The 20,131-nt window shown below is 38.2% G+C and overlaps 1 protein-coding gene across 2 annotated transcripts in view; it reads left to right on the forward strand.

The window, feature by feature from the left end:
• Positions 1-418: 418 nt before the first annotated feature.
• Positions 419-20,131, forward strand: part of ubash3bb (ubiquitin associated and SH3 domain containing Bb) — a 40,582-nt gene continuing 20,869 nt past the window's right edge. For both annotated transcript variants that reach the window (XM_026370206.1, XM_026370214.1), the window contains exon 1: positions 419-829. In XM_026370206.1, coding sequence (XP_026225991.1) covers positions 702-829 — 128 coding nt within the window. In that variant the 5' untranslated portion in view covers positions 419-701. The remainder of the gene's footprint in view (positions 830-20,131) is intronic.

The raw sequence follows: 20,131 nt of genomic DNA on the forward strand, positions 1-20,131 counted from the left end.
GTATGTTGTGTTGTGATCTCTGTTTGTATATTGTGATCTGTGTGTGTATGTTGTGTTGTGATCTGTGTTTGTATATTGTGATCTGTGTGTGTATGTTGTGTTGTGATCTGTGTGTGTGTGTGTGTGTTGTGTTGTGATCTGTGTGTGTGTGTTGTGTTGTGATCTGTGTGTGTGTGTGTGTATGTTGTGTTGTGATCTGTGTGTGTATGTTGTGTTGTGATCTGTGTGTGTATGTTGTGTTGTGATCTGTGTGTGTATGTTGTGTTGTGATCTCTGTTTGTATATTGTGATCTGTGTGTGTATGTTGTGTTGTGATCTGTGTGTGTGTATGTTGTGTTGTGATCTGTGTGTGTGTGTGTGTATGTTGTGTTGTGATCTGTGTGTGTATGTTGTGTTGTGATCTGTGTTTGTATGTTGTGATCTGTGTGTGTATGTTGTGTTGTGATCTGTGTGTGTGTGTATGTGTGTGTGTGTGTGTGTGCTTCACCACGGTCCATGCACTGAGCAGCTCTACCGTGCTGTCTCCCTCCAGTGGGCGGAGTAGCGGGGCTCTGCCTCTGCCTGGCCGCGCAGCGCTGCTCTCTGCTTCGCTCGGTGTTGTTGTCGTTACCCCCCCTCTCATGCGGACCCAGCTGAACCTCATGGACTAAACGGAGGTCGGACGGCGGTGGACTGTGTCGGACGGCGGCGGACTGTGGACCATGGCTGCTAAGGAGGACCTCTACAGTAAGATTCTCCCTCGGAGGCTCCGGCAGAACCGGTCGGGCTCGGTGAAATGTGGCTCGAACCTGGACGTGTTGTTGTCCATGGGCTTCCCCAGACCAAGGGCGTGAGTATCCTGTAGTGTGTGTGTGTGTGTGTGTGTGTGTGTGTGTGTGTGTGTGTGTGGGACTGCTCTCATGTCAGAGGTCATGCGGACACCTGACGGGGACACAGCCGGAGTGTGAGCTCCGAGCGCGGTGTAGTTAGCGGCTCGTCAGACGCCGTCTCCCCGCGTCCGTTCACACCGTGCGCAGCTGTTAAGTTAGCTTTTATTAGCACAAAACACAAGGAAAGAGTAGAACAAAGTGTGAAAAAGAGCTCAGTTCACATTAGACACTGAACAAACAGCTGAATAAAATCATGCGAAACTGACCACAGGTCAGAAGAGAAGAGCTGGAACAGTAATAGTTAGAACAACAGGGATGTTAGCAACAAAACAAGTATTAGTTAAATGACTTGAGCTTCTCACTCACTTCAGTTTGTTCTGTGTGTGTGTGTTACTGAAGTCTCTGACTGGGTCACATCAGTGAGTGGACTTCCTCAGCTGATGATATCTTCCTCACTGATGATATCTTCCTCAGCTGATGATATCTTCCTCACTGATGATATCTTCCTCACTGATGTGACTCTGACTCAGTCAGACTCCTAATGATAATAATGCAGCAGCCACTGTACTGGATGAAGTTTGAATATCTCTAACATTTCATGTTTTACTGACGCCGTCAGGTAACTTGCATGGAGCCTGCTTTGAAGCTTGGCTGAGCAGAACATGTTGATAAGGCGCCATTGATATGGAAAATGTGATTGTAAAAAGCATGAGAGCAGACAGCACAGGGTATGAGTGGCGTTCATTCTGAGCAGTTTAATAAATGCTCACTTTTTGGTCTCCACTAACCCCTGATGCAGTATGTGGCTCTTTATCTGCTAAACGCTCCACTGTGGCTGCTCCGTGGGTACCACTAACATACTCTGTCGTTTATCAGATCTTTTGCTGAAAACAGCTGAGGACATGGAAGAATAACAGTAATCCCCTGTTACTATGGAAATAGTGACTACTGCACCTTTAAGGAAAAATCTGATCTATAGAAAAAGGACTTATGTAATACTAGAGTCACTCTGGTAACTTCAACACCTGTTTTAATTATCTTCATTATTCATTATAATTACCCTGTAATTCATTCATAATTATGTTTAAAAAATGTCAGAGAAAAACAATCTTTACATTAACAAGCACCTTAGGGAATGACTAAAGCACAAATTCAGTTTTAAAAAGGGTCGGAATCCATTTTCTGTCCATCAGCTAATCAGTAATTAGACTAATTGTTGCAGCTCACACAGGGATGTACCACTGATGCGTGAAAAACATCAATTGTACTGACTTGACCCACTTAAAGACTAAAATGGCATTCTTTGAGAAATAATGTTGCTTTACCTTCTGATATTTTAACTATATTTTTATGGCAATATTTTGATAAAGAACTCTTATTATTGTTCAAGACGTGATCAATGTACAGTGTGTACAGGACGGCATTTTATAACTGAACAATATACTTGCAGGTCTCTGACAGACACTATTTAATGTTGCTGCTGTGTCTTAATGACCAGATACATTTTTATGCCTGCTTCCTATTCTGAACAAAGCTGAATGTAAATGACCTCTGACAGTTGGTCTAAACAGAAGATAGAACATATTTTGAAGAGCTACCTCAGCTGCAGTAAAATCTGTTGTGTTGTAGTGACTGTCCAAAGTATCTAAACTTATTTTGGTCCATAAATTTGAGGTCAGGGGAAAATATCTTTTCTCTCAATTCAGACACTCAGCGCTAGGAGTCTTTCCGCTCCTTTCACCCAGACAGATGTCACACGTCCAAAGTACTGTATTTGTGTGTATGTGCAAGTGTTTGTGAGTGTGTATACCAGAGGAAGTGTTCTGTGATTTGCTGAATGGCCACTGTGGACAATGAAAGGGCCCCAGGCAGGCCATTGCTGGTCTACAACACACTCCCTTAGGGAAGCCACGGTCTCTTTTATATCAGCTCATGACTGCTTGGCCTTGATACAGCCACTTATTAATTTCCTTTCTCTGTCTATCTCTCTCTGAAGAGGCTGACCCACTAAATTTCCTGACCAACTTCAGGTGTCCTGGTTCTGTTGTAAAATTATTATTTCTGTACAGAAAGATTAAATTTATCTGCTGCTGTGAGTCAGGCCATTGTTTTGGTTCAGAGGCATCGCCACATGACTTCCAGTAGTCACACAATAGACACTAGATACCCACTGGCTTTATAGGATAGAGTTTAGCGATAGCAGTACAGGAGGATGTGATTAATAATGCAGCTGTGGCAGAAATACAACCTACTGTTTTACTTTGGCATTTTGAATATGAAAAATCTAAAATTTGGCATCCATTGAGCTTTTTAAAAATTGATTTAAAATCAAAGATGTGTCATCATCACACTGGTTTGTCAAATCTACTCATAATTCAGTAGACAAAAAGGAGAAAAAGTCAAAATACGAAAATGAGTTCTAAAACAAAACATAATAATATAATAATATTAAAGATTTAAAGTCCAGCTACTATCCTACCTTTCCTATGTTGTTGTGGGGTTACTGGAGCTAATCCCAGCTGTCACTGGGCAAGAGGCGGGGTGCCCCCTGGACAGGTCTCCAGTCTATCACAGAACTTTCAAATTACAGAACAACAAATATGTAATGTAAATTTCACATAGAATTGTATCACAGTCACTGTAAACTGTATACAAGACTGATAATAACAAACTAAATCCATCTTGCTGCTGCTATTAGGAGTTGATATATCCATCAACTTGGAACCAGGAAATAGCTTAAGGTTTACTGCACATTGACTCCAGGTTAAATCACTCTGAAAACAAAATCGATTGCACACATTACACTTATCTCCAGGGAGAAAGTGCTTCCAGCAAGTCACAAGGTGCGTCTCTCTGACTTTGTAAATGACAGTCTTGTGCATGTCATCCAACTCTTAATGTTGTGATCAATTATACATGAAACAACCTGAGTCGTGCTTGTTTTTACAAGAATAACCAGACCGTGCTGCTTGAACATCTTTGAACCTTTCCACAGAAGGATGCGAGAGTTTAAAAGCGAGTATCAAGCACGTGGACAAAAAAGTGTCTCAACAAACTATCATTATTATTAGTGTATCATTTCTAGTTTAGACAGACTTGTTGTTGCATTGCACTGTTGTACTAGTGGTACTAGTGATATGTCTAAATGTTGCTCTTCTGGGTTTAAGAGGGAGATCTGTTATACAGCATGTAGTGTCCTGAATCCCTAACAGAATAACACAGGGTAGAGGTGTGGGCAATATGACCTCAAACTTATACCGTGGTATTTGCAATAATGATACCTATGAAACTATGACAATGTGTTTTATTGATGATTACAGCTTGCAGACAGCGGCGTTTGTTAGTGCAAACAAAATAAAGGGCATTCTCCATCATTCCACTGAGCGACTGTCCTTGACTGCATTCACATGCACTTAAGTAACCAGGATATTAAGAGACAGCAGCTTTCTCAAGTAGACAGGAAAGTTGGAGCTAGGGAACTTTTTTTGGCTTATGTGACAAATGAGACGTATTGATTAGTAAGTATCAGTGACCGGATGCCATCTCTGAGTCCTGTATTCAGTTCAGACCACACAGCTCCCCCAGTTGACCCACTAATGTTACATACACCGGACATGTCCTTTTTATCACAGAACTGTGAAAACTAGATAATTAAAATGGGATTGATGGAAAAGGGAACAGATACATTTTTAAATGTGTGCCAAGACCACAGGACCAGAACAGAACCACTTAAAGTGTAAAAACTAATATTATCATCTGATTGGTAGTAATGAGTTTTGTTTTGGTTCCAACAGATTGGACTCTAAAGGAATGTATAAGGCTTCATTTAAATTTTTACTCTCCATTTAACTTATTTTTTAGTTATGTAATGATGTATTCAGTTATTTTGTTAGATGAGTAAATGCATTGGCGTTTTTGAACTAAAGCTGTATACCTGTTCAAATTCAGACACCTGCATGCTGTTTACATTTCTAACAATAAGATTTTGCGATGTTGTTTATCCGCTGTGGCCTTACTTTATTTATCTTGAGAACTGTTGTCAGTTCATGGAGATTAAGTTCTTGTGTTCCATCAGATGGACACCCACTCACTTCCTGTGTAGATAATTTGTTTTTCTTACATACTCATCATAAACTAAACTATACTGTATATATATTTTGGGTTGCTGATGTGGAATTGAAAATGGTGTCACAGATAAACACTTGACATATTTGCATTTGCAGTTCCATATGTGCTCTGCACTTTCTCATTGCTGATTTAATGTCTTTTCTCCCATTTCACAACAGATGTCAATGTAGGACATGTACTTAGTTAGCTCAGGTCAAAGATAGCATATTTGCTGACGTGGCAGAGGAAATGAAAATGTCTACAATACATTTGTGTGAGAGCTGTATACAGTATCCCAGCTATGGCAACTCTATGAATTATTCATTCATTCATTCACTTGTTTTTTGCCCAGTATCTTTGAAATGCAGATGACCATGAGTTATTCGGGACATCAACTTCCATTCTGCCTTCTTAAATTGGCTCTTTGGGACTATTTGAAGGCAACTATAAAATCCAAACGATATACCTATTATTATATTTGATCTGTCATCATTCTATGTCTGCCTCTGTCGGGAGCCTCTAACAAGGTCATAGAAATGTCATTAGTCTCCTTCCTGAAATAAGAGAGGTGCATCGTTGTCTGGATATAGCTGCTACTGTTCACTGGTGCACTTCCAGTACAGCTCGGTGATCATATCATGGTTCATTTGAAGCTCTGTACGGAAGAGGGAAACAGACAGCACTATCAGATTTTGGGTCCATTGTCTCCACTGAAATATCTCCCTATGGTTGATTGAAATTCAAGTTAGTGCAACTGCCAATGCGTAGAAGGGTTTGCATTACAAATTACCCGCAAACAAATGTCATTCCTAAAAAAGACAAATGTTACTACTGCCTTATATAGTTAGGTTATAGCTAGGCTCTTTTGCCTGATTTCTGTCATAGCCATCTTGGACATGGATGGATTATAAGAACTGGAGAACGGAGGGAAACACAGCACCCATTTAGTTCTGTGGAAGTTATTTAGTGGCACAACTGTCCAAAAAAATGCCTGCATGACCCCGATGCAGATGTTTTTGGGGCCATAGAGCATGCGCATTAGTGACCTGCACATCTCCTGGCACACACACTAAATAAATTATCCTAAAATAATAATATTGATAATAATACTAAAATGACATTGGATGAATACAATTTTGGAAGTAAACTTCGTTTTAGCTAGTTAGTAATAATTATTGTGTGCGTTGTGATCAGCAAGAAAGTTGCAATACCTCAGCTGTCCACTATGACAAAATTGATTCAGCATAGCATGGTTGCATTGAAGCCTGGAGGCTGCTGGGATTGACAGCTGTTCTCTGCAGTGATAAGACATGAATTCTTGATTATTTTACAAAAATCTTGAATAAAACAATTGGTGCCCCTTAGACGTGGCGATTAATAAAAGTAGGTTTGTTATTTGAAGTAGACTATCGTCTTCAGTCTTATAATCAGGCATTGAGCCATCATTTTAATGCGTGCAAACAGAAAGAAACGAGAGCTGAAGAATATTATTGCCAAGCATGATCAAAGTACATTTTACAGTAACATCTCCAACCAGTTTGATGTTCCCCACCACGGTCGTAAAAGGGAAATTGCACCTGGGTTGCACAGAAGAATGTGTTTTAGCTACGTAATATTAGACCAATGAGTTAGTTAAGGTGTGTCTGTTTAGGACAGGGAATTACGGCTGGAACAAAGATGAAGGAAATCTGCTTCATTTCGCTTGTAACTGTAATTGAAAAAGTTCTCATTAAATGTGCAGACAGACTGCAGTATGCTAACATCATTCTCCCACAATGATCTGCATATCTTGTTATTTTAGGTGTTAGCAGTTTAATGTTATATCACTAGTTATCTACATAGATAAGGCTATAAGACCTGTCTTGTCCTCATTCAGATTAGGCCAGACATACATTTAACACAGCTGTTAGTTCAAAACGTTATCTCATTATGAAGTGATCCTTTCATTAAATGATCAGATTTTGATTATGACATACAAAATTATTTTATCATAAAGCTATAATATGCTATTTAAGGTGGCGCTAGAATGAGGCTAGCCCAGCCCTCCCTCTCTTTACTCTGCTATGCTCTTCTATTACCTGCTACACCCTTCAAATGACAGTAAATGATAACGGAGCTGTACTTGCTAATCAAGCAGAAATCGTTGAAATTTCCTAATTGGATAGAAGAGTGAACGTCACTGTGCAAATTTAAAAATGAAATATCTATATAAATAAACAAATATAAGTTTGACTTCGTGGGATTATCTTATTGTGGCACCTCGCCACAATAAGATAATCTTTGGGAATCATATTAAAGTTAAACCTGCCAGGATTTCCCCAGACCTTAGTGCAAAAGACTGTGTGATATCGTACTACTCCAAGACAACCTTTGGTTTCCCTCCAGCTGACTGATGACAAATAACACTACATTTAATATTATTTCTTATGCATAGCCCCATACATTTTAAATGTCTTTTGACACTAAAGTCTGCTGTGCTCAGTAATAGCAGGATCTCACTATGTCTCACACCATGCATGAACTAAAACCTAATTAATATGAATGAGTCATTGACATTTTGTCAGATATACTGTAGGTGTCTTCTCATTAAAGTGTTTTAGAATCCACTACACAATTTCTTTGTCTTCTTTCAGATCTTATTTATTTTTACATGTGAATTATTACAGTATTTTTAAGTGTTGGTGAGGCCTTTTTTCTCTCTATTGGCTTTAACAGATCTATTTCCTAATGATTAAGCTGTTCTACTTTTACAGAACAAAAAACAGAACAGGAAGTAGTCTTATGTTATGTGCTGCAAATTAAACATATTCTGTGTGTAACATATGGAGAACTCTCATCAATAGATGTGGAGGCTTTTGTTTATGCCTTCTGATGTTGAGGCGCTCTTGCCATTATTCATTAATGTTATGCAGGAGCATTTGATAGTAACCTCTGTCAGGTAAATAAATAACCAGTTCCAAACATTTGCAAAAGTAAGGCACACTCACTGCCTTCGTTTGCATGCTTGTATCACAGAAACTGTCCACAGCATACCCTGTTTAACTTAATGTCACAAAATCTCAACTAGGCTCATACCGAGAATCCTAAAGTTGATGCAGTGACATTGTGAAAAGACTTGTGAGATAAGAGGATAGGGCACAGTCCAAATGGCTGCGTCCTGGTGATACGGACATTTGGCTTTGGAATCCATGATCAATTTATTGTTACTACATTTACTCTGAATGTGAGTTAGAAAAGACTCCTGGGAATATTATCACTTAACTTTGGCTTGACGTTTTTTTGGTCTTCGTCTCAGTCTTTGTGTTTTGACCAGGACTTGTTTCTGCATGTGCTTTTACTCTGACTCGTCTTTTCTTCCTTGTGCCTTGACTTGTCCTGCGCTTGTGGGTGTTTTGATTCTGACTTGTCTTGTGTGTGTGGGACTCATCTAATCTGGTATGAGCTTTCTGTTCGGACCTCAATTTTAGAACTGCCGTAGGTTACTTATCTGTTCCTCGTATTTGTCCTTGAACGCCTTACAACACGGATAACCTACACTCTCTAACACAAAGCATGTGAACAAACGAAGTTCTTAGATTTTATGAGTTTTTCAGGTAATTGTACTGAATTTGCTGATGCCAGGGTGGAGCTATTAGTAAGCGGGAGACAGCTGCGGTTTAGCTGCATGTCCAGGAATAAGAGGTTGTTCAGTGCTGTCTTTCAGAACTGTGACTCAAGACTCTGACGCTGTCTCTGACTCTGACTCTGACCTGTCTTGTAGATGAGTCAGACTCATGTGGTCCTATGATTGTTGTGACTCAGATTAAACTCATGGATGTTTTGACTTTTGATATATATATCTCGATATAGGTCAAATCACAATTTCTGTCAAGCTTAAAGTTTCCTTTTTATATCTAAGTGAGATGTGAAGCTGCTTAAATTTGTCGCTCTTGACCATACTTACTGCATGCTTTTTGCAGTAAAGTAGGCCATTGTTTACTGTATGTTGCTGTTGTGTTAGTATCACACTGGTTGTGTAACCACCAGCACTTGCTTTGGTCTGGGACTGTAATATCTTGTATTGCGCGTGCACTAAATGATACTGCTTCAGCTGGTAAAAAAAGATTAGTGGTATCACCTGTCTTTGTAGAAACATGCTTTTGACACAGCTTACAGTGTACACCACTCTGCTTCTCAGTCAGACTTTAATTAGCCAGAATATTTCCACACTACAGAATTTCTCTGATCCTTCTTTTCAACATTATCTTTGTCTTTTGGGCCTTGGGCTGTGTCTTTGTGGAGGTTTTCTTCGGTAACATTGTCTCTTGAGTTTCCCTTAACATTTTCTGTCGCCATTTTCTCTTGTCTTGCTCCTATTCTTGTTGTACAGCAGCTGCAGTGGCCAAAACATTAACAAGTCTTGCTGCTAACAGCAGATACTGTGCCGTGCACGTCAACCTAACCTGACTTGGCTGTAACTTTTTCAGCCACATGATTGGTTTGCGTGGTGCTGTTCTCATTATCATTGGCTTTACCTGTTGTCTGTCACAACATGTATGGAATGGGTTCTATCAAAGTTATCGACCATGTCTAAAAGTTCTATCGAGAAAAATTAATTTCGTGATAGATATGTTTATTGTTTTATCGCCCAGCCCTAGTTAAGGTTAGGCACAAAAACGTCAGGGTTAGGTTAAGGTAAATGATAAAATACGTTCTTTCTGAAATGGTATTATGAAATGGTATCCCTATGTGTCTTATACCAGAGCTAAGGGGGAACATATAGTGTCTATATGCAACACCAAAAAATGTGATAGATATCTGGTAATGACTGGCTTATTTGTTTCTTGTGCGTGAGACTCAGACACGTCTAATTTCATAGGTGTTTTGACTCAGACTTGTTTTTTTGATAGTGAGTAGTTTTTTTCTTGTTTAATTCTCTTTTTCTCCTAGTTGTAACCCCTATTTCAACTAATCACTTGTCATTCAACGCATTTAAAATGTTCAGTTGTCTCTAAAATTAAAAACACACATAAGCAACACTATGAAGAATAGTCTCAATCTTGACTCAGTTGGATCTGATATTCACTCCTAATCCTACTATTTATTGTATACAGTAAGTATAGAAGGTTTCTCTGTCCAGACAATCATTCATTATATTCTGAAAATATCTGCATGAAACAGTAGCTTTGTGCAGCTGCAGTCCAGTTCTCTCTGAAGACATCAAGCAATTTTCAATCCATCATTATTCAGACCCAGCCGTGTTACACCTGCTCATGGAATCAAGTCTCCGTGATCTCCAGCACATTTTAAAAATTCATTTTCTCTTTCTCAGTTTTTTAAGTTCTACTGCACAAGCTGAAATTCATAAACCATGTAGTTCCCTGATGGGCAGGCAGCAAACACTGCATCTTCTCTGTGAATACAAAATAAGAATGAAACCAGGCTGCTCTGTGTTTTCTGTTACAGCACTGCTACGTTCAGGTAGCTACATAGTAGAAACGAAGAATGAGTCCTGGTGCATCTCTCACTGTCAGAGGGCGTCTCTCTCTGTCCCTCTCCTTCTCCATCTCTCTCTTTCCCTCCCCCCACACACATGCACACACATAATCAAGCACGCACAACTAATCTGTGAACACAGTTGCTGTTTTTATTTTGGTTTTGTAAAGGAGGGCACTACAGGGTTGAAAGGATCAGGAACTTAAGTAGATTTGATGTGGCATTTAATCTCATGCCCAATTTGATGTGGACTGTGTGTGTGTGTGAGAGAGAGAGAGAGAGTCTGTGGAGTCTGTGTGTGTTCATTCAAATATTTTAGACTGTGTTCTCAAGTGTTTGGTACTTGTAGGTTGCTTTTTGCATGTGCATGTGCTCATGTGTCATCTGTTGTCACGGGCTTGTACATGTATGTGCGTGTGTGTGTGTGTGTGTGTGTGTGTGTGTGTGTGTGTGTTCAGTGGCGACAGAACCATCTGTGCCTCTAGTACCTTTGCCAATACAGCAACTGGAGCAGCTCCAGCAGCCAGTGTCCTCCAGCTCCCTGCCGTCTGCCCTTATATTCACTTCATGCGACAGGAAGCATCTCCATCTTGGACCAGTTTCCTGCCTCATTCTCCCTCTTACTGCACTCTAGTAATCCAGCTGGATGACTAAAATGATTGTGGAGGAAAATAGATTTGATGAGGCATTTAATTACAGGCCTGATTAGATGTGGATATTGCTGCTGCTAATGAGTGTTTCCATTTAACCAGACAGTAAATGCTTGCTGTACTCTTCGGTATGACTACGAGTTTCAGATGACAGTGTTCTGAAAATATGTTCTCTACCTGCTATACTCCAATGTCAAACAGTATAGCCTACTATATCTTCAAATACAGCAAACAAAGCATCGTAGTATAAATGAATGACAGCAGGCACCTGTTGTGTCCTGAGACTCAGGATGCCCACGCTGATTCTGAGTTAAAAAAAAAACAAAAAACACTCACTGTTACCTTAATTCAAACATAAAATTATGTCTGATTTTTGCTACATGAAAAGATAGGTGCCAGTTCTTGAAAGGGAAAGCGGCAATTCTAACACAGAGAAAGTTCATCAGTGCACAAATTAATCATTTTTTTATTATACAAAACATAAATGAATTGACATTAAATTATGGAAATGTGTCAGATTTGCAACATGTTAAAATATGTTATCATGTTGTCATTCTTGTTTCTCAAAAGATTTATGTACCTAATTAACTAATTATGTCATATTGTATTTAAATTGTCTTCAAATCAAATCAAATTAAAAGTGTGTTCCAGCCCTGTGTCTGGAAATCTGTAGCAATTCTCACAAATACAGTCAAAATGGAGGATGACAGACCATTAAAGAGACCAACCAGTCAAACAGTATGTGATATGAGCGAGAATCATTGCATTCATAAATAGTTTTAGTACACAATACTTTGAGCTACAGAGAATGGCAACAAGAAACCTCCAGATAGACGAATGAAATCAATTAATTTGCATAGCACCATATAACAACAGTATCATCTCAAGTAACTTTACACATTAAGGTCAGAGCCAATAAATCCCCCTTGAGCGAGCAGCAGGCAACAGTGTGCATGAATAGTGTGTGTACTGTGGTTGTCATTGACAGTCAGATATGTATACTTGCTCAAGTTTTCAGTTGGAATATATATATATATATATATATATATATATATATATATATATATATATATATATATATATATATATATATATATATATATATATATATATATATATAAATGCGCTGACCCCCACTGACTTTATGATCTTCAGTTTGAACTAGTAAAGTTTGCTTTACTTTAATTGCAATTTAAAGTGTATATAAGCATATTATAATGTTAACATTTCACTGCTTGGTGGTGAGAAAAATCATGTGCAGTCTTCATCATTATGTGAGATTATCTTACAAGCACGAGCTTGTCTTGAGGTGTGTGCTGCCTTTGATACTTCTTAATTATAGGCTACTGTTGGTTGCACCTTTTGTCTTCTCAGTCTTTCCTCATTGTCTTTCAAGTGTTGTCTGTCATTTTTTGAGTGCTGCAGCAAAGTTTTCAAGCTCTGGCGGTGGTGTCCTGTTATGCAATCACAATACGTTCAGTTTGTTTTTCTTAAGGGTGTTAATGTGTGTGTGAACTTTTTTCTTTCATTTAACCAATGAGTGGGTTAAACCTAAAACTTCCGGGAGCCTAAAGCTGCATTAATCATTTCTTATATTAACACTGAAAAAGCATGTTCATGTGAGTGGGGTCACTCTGACGCTGACCCTTGCCTACGTGGTCAACTCAACAGCCCCTGCCTACCTGAACTCCCTTATCCGGGTCTACAATGCCTGCAGTCCACTGGACGCTGCCAGCAAGCGACGTCTAGTGGGCCCCTCACCTCACCTCAAAGGATCCTAGGCTAAACCTTTCAGTTCAGCAGTTCGCCTACGACCTACCCACCGCTAAAAACAGCCATAAAAAAAAAAAAACTTGCACTTTATGAAACGAAAAAAGTTCTCCTTAGAGCACTTTACTTTAAAGTTCTTCTCCTCGGCTTAGATATTTTGCTTGCCTTGAACTGCATTCTAGTTGTGATATATAGAATATGCCTCTGGACAGAAATGGATGTACACATTGAGAGTAGAGGAGGGCCTGTGAAAAAAAAGTGAGTGATAGGTCAATGCCAAGCTTTTACCAGCATGAGATCTTCTGTGTGTGTGTGTGTCTGTGTTTGTGTGTGTGAACTACTTTTTCTGTGTATGGATATGTGTGCGTAATTGGAGTTGGATCAGACAGTGAATAAGTTGTCTGAACACCGAACAGTCTCTCTCTCTGTGGGTTCGAGCGGCTGGAGCGTGTTGTATGTAGTTTTTGTCCAGCAAGGACCAATTAGGATTAATGAGTTAGGAGGACAAACAACAGCTAAATGAGTTGTGGAGAAAGATGACGATTGTTTCCCTGAAGACATTGACCAAAGGCTTTGAATCCTGAGTTGATTTCCACTATGAATAGTAAACAGGCTGAATCTCTTCTTATTACTGAGCAGATTACCATTTTAGCTTTACAAACATTTCCTGGAGGCAAAGCTGGTCCAGAAACACAAGTTTTTTCTAAGCAGAGCTCGAGCTTGACACTGTGCAAGATTTCTCAATCAAACAGAAACTTATTTTCAAAGATTCGTTGTCTTTCTGTGAGGACATCTAGGTTGACGGTGCAGAGATACAATAGCTGTGCAGACCGGCTAGATTAATGATGTTACTGTAACATTGGTTCATCACTTTAATGCTGAGCACCAGACGACATTCCCAACCTGATTTACTAAGTAGCCACAAATAGTGGTGGTATGTACAAGCTAAGTAAAATATGCAGCGGTCGCAGGAGTTGAGAAACTCAATTGTCATGTGAAAGTATGAGTCTCTTCGTGTTTTTGACTTCATAACCCTCTCACAGGTGTCCTTTTGATTTCGAAAGCTTGCACAGTGTCGAGCTGTAGCTCCGCTGTGAAATGACTTGTGTTTCTGTAGTTTTGGCTTAAAAGATGCTCCACCACAAGTAAATGTACCATCTTAAATTTGTCACTCAAGTGGAAGTACTACATTTTTTAATTGCCTTCGGGTACTCCATTTTGAAAACAAATCATAACACATCTTCACACTCTTTTTTTTGAACAACTTTATTTTTGTTAAGGAGATATAATTTTATTCTGCTTAGCATTTAGGGAAAAGCAAGAATAAATAAGGGGAGTGAGCATAGCCCATGTAAGTCCATTAAATTAAGTTGATGTTGAAAATAAAATTAAGTTAAACTTTCAGATGTAGAAAAAGTAACTTCAGGCTTTCTAATATTTTTTATAGTGTACATTCAGTATTCTTTGAACATATTACTAATGCAGCTATATTTGATAGAAACGTTGTTGAGCGTGTGTGCTTAAAAGAGAATTAGGACATGCTGAAAGTTGAGGCTGTGGTGAGTGACAATACCACGTATAAAATAAGTGACATAAAAAATGTATATTATGAAATTTAAAGAAAACTTTTATGGGGAAGTTACAAGTGAGGTAATAATGAAGTTGCGTTTTTATCTGTTTATAACTTTTACAATATAGTACACTTGTTGCGCAAATATGAAATATTGGTGCGTTACTTTTTACATGTGTATAAGTGATCTTGTTTGTATTGCATGGTTTATGACTATAAGTGTCCCAATATGTTTAATGTAAACTATCTACATCCCTGCACAATCAGTCATGTGCACAGTCATTTGAGTGCATGAATGATTTTATTTGTTCATAATGCTTTTTGGTTTTTGTGCGCCTGCTATTTCCGTGTGTTTTCATGCAATTTTAATAAATGCTACCACGGAGGCATAGGAAAAAATTCTGGGCAGACACTGCATATTTAAAATAGTCACAAGTTAGCACTAAATTTAAGCTGTCGGCAGTTCAAATCCAGAAATATCATTTTGGGGATTTGTGCTGATCTTTAGTAACTGGTTTGAGCTGAAGGGTAGTATAGTGTGTGTGTGTGTGTGTGTGTGTGTGTGTGTGTGTGCATGTGCTTTTGTCTAGCCGAAGACTCCCTGGAACAATGTACAGTAACACAGGAAAAAGATTATCAGTTCTGTTATTGTGAGGACGGAAGTTTGTATCCCCATCCGCCACACACAGCACAATGCTGGCTCAGTATAGAAACAAAGTCTCACAGAACAAACACACACTTCTGCCAATAAAAGCACAAGTACTAACTTAGAAACAAATTATAACTCAGTTTATTTTAGAGTAGAGTTTTATTTTACCTAACATACTATGTAACTTTGTAATATGCATTGATGATAAAGAACATCATTTAAGCTAAGTAGCTTTTACATATCAACTACAGGACAGGAAGGCCAAGCTCAGTACAAATTAGTATTTTCATAGAATTAGCACTAAACTGTCAACACACCTGTCTTTATCACTTTAGCACATTTTTGGGGGTTGAGGTTAGGTTTTATTGATAATAATAGATTTGCGTTTTAGTGAACTGATTTTGCTGTAACCTGTTCATGTATTAGCTCACTGTTGATGTTTTTTGTTGATTAAAACACACCTATGACCATGCAGTCATTTTTAAAGCAGTAGCTTAAAGGGAAAAGTACAAATTCCCCAGAGGTTCAGGCTGAAAATCAAAAAGTAATCTTGAAATATAAATGTTTAGAAGTCATAAATGTGTGTGCCTGTGTTTGTGTGTGTGTGTGTGTGTGTGTGTGTGTGTGTGTGTGTGTGTGTGTGTGTGTGTGTGTGTGGTTGTTAGCATATGTGCCTCTTTGCAAATGTGTGTGTTGTCACATTTGTAAACAGGAAGTGTGAGGATGCAGGCAGTCAGAGGACACAGAGCTATGGGATTTCCCACAGCGACAGAACTGCTCAGCTGAAAGAGGCTCCCCGCGAGTGGGTGGTTTGTGTGCGTGTGTTTCTTTTACATGGGTGGGCTCATTTGTGGTGTATTTAAATTCTGGACAGCTGATAAACAGCTTGTGACTAAGAAAGTTGAGTTATCACAGTGAAACACAGTCATGTGTATGTGTTAAATAGATCAAATGCTGCAATGCATAGAGTTTGAGTTAAAGGCTTGTAGCAGAAAGTGTAGTATGTTGTGTGGTATGTTACATTTCTCAGTAACAATGTACTGAGAAGTTATACTGCATGACATGTGTCAGCTGACCAAGCTGGTTATTTCAAATACAAGTCCAAAAGCTGCACATTGAGTTTGTGGGGTGTGTGTCAGAACAGTTGGTAACGTCAGTGCCTGTATGCACATGTGCTACATTAGTCAGTGGGAGCAGGTGAAATAAATTAAGGTTGAGCAATTGTCAGACAATGCAGGGTGGGGCTCAAAGTGCCCCAAATTAGCTGCCATCATCACTGTCAAGGCAACTGGTTCTGGCAACTGGCTACTGGCTACACCTTTTTAGATTCAAACTAAACAGCTATCTCTCTGTCTGCTGCTTTTCCTAGTGAAAAAACAAACTATCAATCTAGTACATTAACTATGTTGATCTGTGATATTTGAAGGTTATTGCATCAGACCACTAACCTTCATATAGCAAGGTGTTTCACAATGTAATGTCATAACTCATTTCTCACATATACAGTAGGACTCCCCAACACATGGTAACAGACTTTGTATGAAATTGGTTTGCCTTTGACAGTTTGCCTGTTTGCCTTTGTTTGTATTTTGTACCTTATAAACAGTACAAAACCGATATAGTAGATTATGGTAGATATGCATTTGCACTAAGGATCCACAAAACACAGTACCACAGTATTATCTTTTTTTTTTTTTTTACTTTTTTTATATGATTCACAGAGTAAACACTAAATGTCAGTCGCAGTTTATTACTCAAGATGAATTTGAATCATCTTGGGGCTTACAACTAAGCAGTATGGAAAATACAAATGTGGGTGAAAATGTACGTAAAGGTAACCCCAGGTTTTCTTGTGTTCATAGGAGGGGGTTTATTTTCTCAACAATGAGTCGTGTTATTCCATGAGGCAACAGAGCCCCATTTCATACTACATGCAAAGGTCTTTTGTATTTTTGAATAATTGATTGAAATATCACTCCATACAGCAATAGATTAATCATTTAAGCTTTTAAAATGTCAGAAGGTGCAAAGGCCAAATTACAAGAGCTCAATTGCTGTCTTCACACACAATTTAGAAGTTATATGCAATAAATCTAAACATCTACCTATTAAAAGTAAGAAGCTTTGCAGCAGCATCAAATACCATCAACTGTTTAATACATTTACTTAATTTTTTAAATGGTTGATTTAATATTCATTGTTACTTGCAGTCAGAAAATATTTCATGCTGAAATGATCTTGTCATATGCAAGTGACAAGAACACTAGCAGTAAGTTTAGAGATGCGTTTTACTGATACTATACTGCTACTATATGCAAACTTCACTTGAATAGATATTAAAGTACATTACTGTTGTAAAACTCTTTGTTGCACACAATCTTTACAATGCAATACTAACAATGAATAAGAGGATGGATTTTATATACCATAGAGGCTAGCAAGCTTAGCAAGTTGTACTAACGCACAGATGAGCATTATGCTTCACCTAATTGTTGAACTGTTTTCCCCAGTAATTTGTATTCAGATTATACACCTGCTATCTACTGTATATTTTACAGATCATTTACATAGTTACTATGCATAGATATATTCACCTAGATGCCGCCTGACACGCTTCTTTCCATTGGTGGATGTGTCACCTCAGCCGCCATAGAGGCTGAGGTGCCATAACTGACTGATTTTACAGTTGATTTTTCAACAAATGGGTTAGTTTCAAATGGCAGAAATATATTTAGTATACAGGGATCGTTAAATTTGAAATGCGGATTACTGAATCACAACACGTATCTTTTGTAGGTTACTTTATTATTATTATTATTATTATTATTATTATTATTATTACTATTATTATTATTATTTTCTTACTGCTTTGATACTTCATTTAAACACGTTGTCACGTAGTAAAAAAAATTTCTGTCTGTTTAAATCTTTCACCTTTAAATAACAGCTGAAGAGGCTATTTGCCTGTAAGTCCTTTCTTCTCAGTGCTACTGTCCATGCCTTTGTATGAATAAAAAGTTATCATACACGACTCGGTGGTGTTTTATAACTAATGTTTCAATTTAGACCTAGCTTATACCATTTATATATAAATGTAGGTAAAACAGCTGCTACAGCACAATATGAGCTGTGGTTGTTATTAGCATGTGAAAGATAGTTACCAGTTTATTAAGTTCACCAAGCTACAACTGAACTGGTTTAGTCTTGCAGGGACCGCTGGCCTACACAGGCATCTAACGGTGTTTTTGACATTAAGTGTACCAGACACTAAACAAATGAACACTGAGAAAGTGTTGAGAAAGAAAATGTATTTAATTGCAACTTCAATAGAAAAGAAAATGCATTTTTGATTGATTGGAGAAAGTGAATAAAACATTTTGGAATGTTTATATCACTAATACCTGTTGTATTGCATTATGTGACTTATGTATATGTAGATTTTATATTCTTTACTTGTATATTTAATTTCTTTTTCTCTAAACCTGCTCGTGCAAAAGAGAGGCCTCCCCTTAAGAGGTTTACAGCTTGAAGTTCAATTTATTATTTATATTTATGTATCTCGAACATCTATATCTTGGATATTATCATTACTTATCGTATTCTGTGCATTGCTGTATGATACATAGGTCTAAGAAGTGTTGTGTTGCGTGGGTGTATTGCTCACTGCCTTGTCTGTTCCTCTTCCTGTCTCTCTGTGAGTTGAGCTGTTAACAGAGGATCTGTTTATGGTTGGAAAACTTGCTTTCACATCTCTGTGGGCGAGAACGAGTGTTTTTGTTTTTTTTTCACAATAAATGCCTTCAAGGTGATAGATCGACTCTGTATGCGTTAATCAGGTGACAGAAATGTCAACGAATACATATTTACAAATTAATGACTCACGATGAAGCAGAAGAAAGCCAGAAAATGATTGTAATCAGTGCATGCACTGTAGTATTTGACAAAATGAGTTTGACAGCAGCTGTAAGAGAAACAAAGTCCGTACTTTGTAGTTTTTTAAAGTAAGGTTAACCAGTGCAGCTTTCATAGCCTACTTTAGTGATAGAGAGAGTCTTCATCAAGACCTCTTATTCAGGCAGCTCTCAACCCACATAGCACTGCATACTCAGAGGTGGAGGGGCTTAAACAGTTTTTGTTTGTTTGTTTGGCCTGTCATAGGGATCATAGGGACACAGTGAGAAGTAAACTCAACAATAACATGGGGTAGATACTGGTCTTATAACAGTGGCTTGATTAATTGATCAATTATTAAATGTTAGAAAATTGTAAAAAAAAATACTGATTATACTATTCAAATTTGTGTAAAAAAAAAAAAAAAACACTTTCAGTCATGAGTTTATCCATTAATTAATGCAGCTGTACTGATATGCATTGCGTTTATTGTATTCCTATAGGTAGGAACTAAAATTAATCATAAAGGAGTCTGGTAAGCATTTAGAGCAACAGTCATTCAGTTACAAGACAAAGAGTCACATGACATGAACATTTCTGTTTGAAAAGCAGGAAACTAAAACCTCAAGAAAACCATTTGTACATAGAGAAATATATTTCTCTTCATGAAAAGACTAGAAGAACAGCGACCAAGGCTTGTAAACAAGCTTCACTTGCTTTAATGGTTCATTTAAAACATGCAGAAGGCACTTGTTACTTATTTCCCTGGTGGAATTTCTGAATGGTTTTATTCTGACATGATGTAAATGGGCAGATGTATTTTTGAAACAAACAAGGGTAAATCGGGTTGTGCTCAGCAGCATTAAAGTGAACAGTGTCGAGGGTTGAAAGCGTGCGTACAGTACATACATATGTTGTACTCACGAAGACTCGGGGAGGGGTGAGCAGCTGGCCTTTGAGAATTTAGCAAAGCAGCGCTCCCTTCCCACTAGACTTAGCAGATCTCTCTTCTTTGATCAACAAACATCAGGCCAGGCTGCTTAGATTAAGTTGGATTTCTTTCATGATTCAAACTGAAATTAGTTTACTCCCAAAAAGCTCCTTGCTGTGTTTACATAGGCTTCTCCTGGAGTCCCCACTAGCCTCTAAT

Source organism: Anabas testudineus, chromosome 13 (assembly GCF_900324465.2).
Source record: "Anabas testudineus chromosome 13, fAnaTes1.2, whole genome shotgun sequence".
Classification (NCBI taxonomy): Eukaryota; Metazoa; Chordata; class Actinopteri; order Anabantiformes; family Anabantidae; genus Anabas; species Anabas testudineus.